Source organism: Aptenodytes forsteri, unplaced genomic scaffold, assembly GCF_000699145.1.
Source record: "Aptenodytes forsteri isolate BGI_AS27 unplaced genomic scaffold, ASM69914v1 Scaffold341, whole genome shotgun sequence".
Classification (NCBI taxonomy): Eukaryota; Metazoa; Chordata; class Aves; order Sphenisciformes; family Spheniscidae; genus Aptenodytes; species Aptenodytes forsteri.
Window position 1 is genome coordinate 206,891 of NW_008795553.1, and position 358 is coordinate 207,248.

Sequence of the window (358 nt, forward strand, 5' to 3'; positions counted from 1 at the left end):
CGGCGGGTCTGCTACAAGCACGAGCGAGCCATCCCCGTCCAACAAACCGTGGAGTCCCTGGACATACGGGAGGAAGGTGAGGGGGGCGGAATCGACCCCCAGCGAGGCCGGCGGAGGTCCCGAAGGGGATCGGGATCCCCCCGCACCTCCCCCGCTCTCCTCTCTCGCAGGCATCGAGACCCTCCTCTGCTACCTGGAGCTGCACCCGCAGCGCTGGCTGGAGCTGCTGCCTCCCACCTACTCCTCCTGCCGGCTGCTGTGCTACGGGGGACCCCAGCAGCTCCGGGCTGTGGCACGGAGGTTAGAGCCCACGCCGCGGCGTTCCCCGGGCGGGGGGGGGTGGCCGGAGCCCCTGCGG

At 71.8% G+C, this 358-nt stretch overlaps 1 protein-coding gene across 1 annotated transcript in view; it reads left to right on the plus strand.

Annotated features, from left to right (window-relative positions):
• RECQL4 (RecQ like helicase 4) overlaps positions 1–358 on the plus strand; it is a gene marked incomplete at its 3' end in the record, with an annotated part of 12,008 nt that overhangs the window by 10,277 nt on the left and 1,373 nt on the right. The window contains 2 exon segments of the mRNA XM_019472808.1: positions 2–76; positions 171–329. Of these exon segments, the coding sequence (XP_019328353.1) occupies positions 2–76; positions 171–329 (234 nt within the window).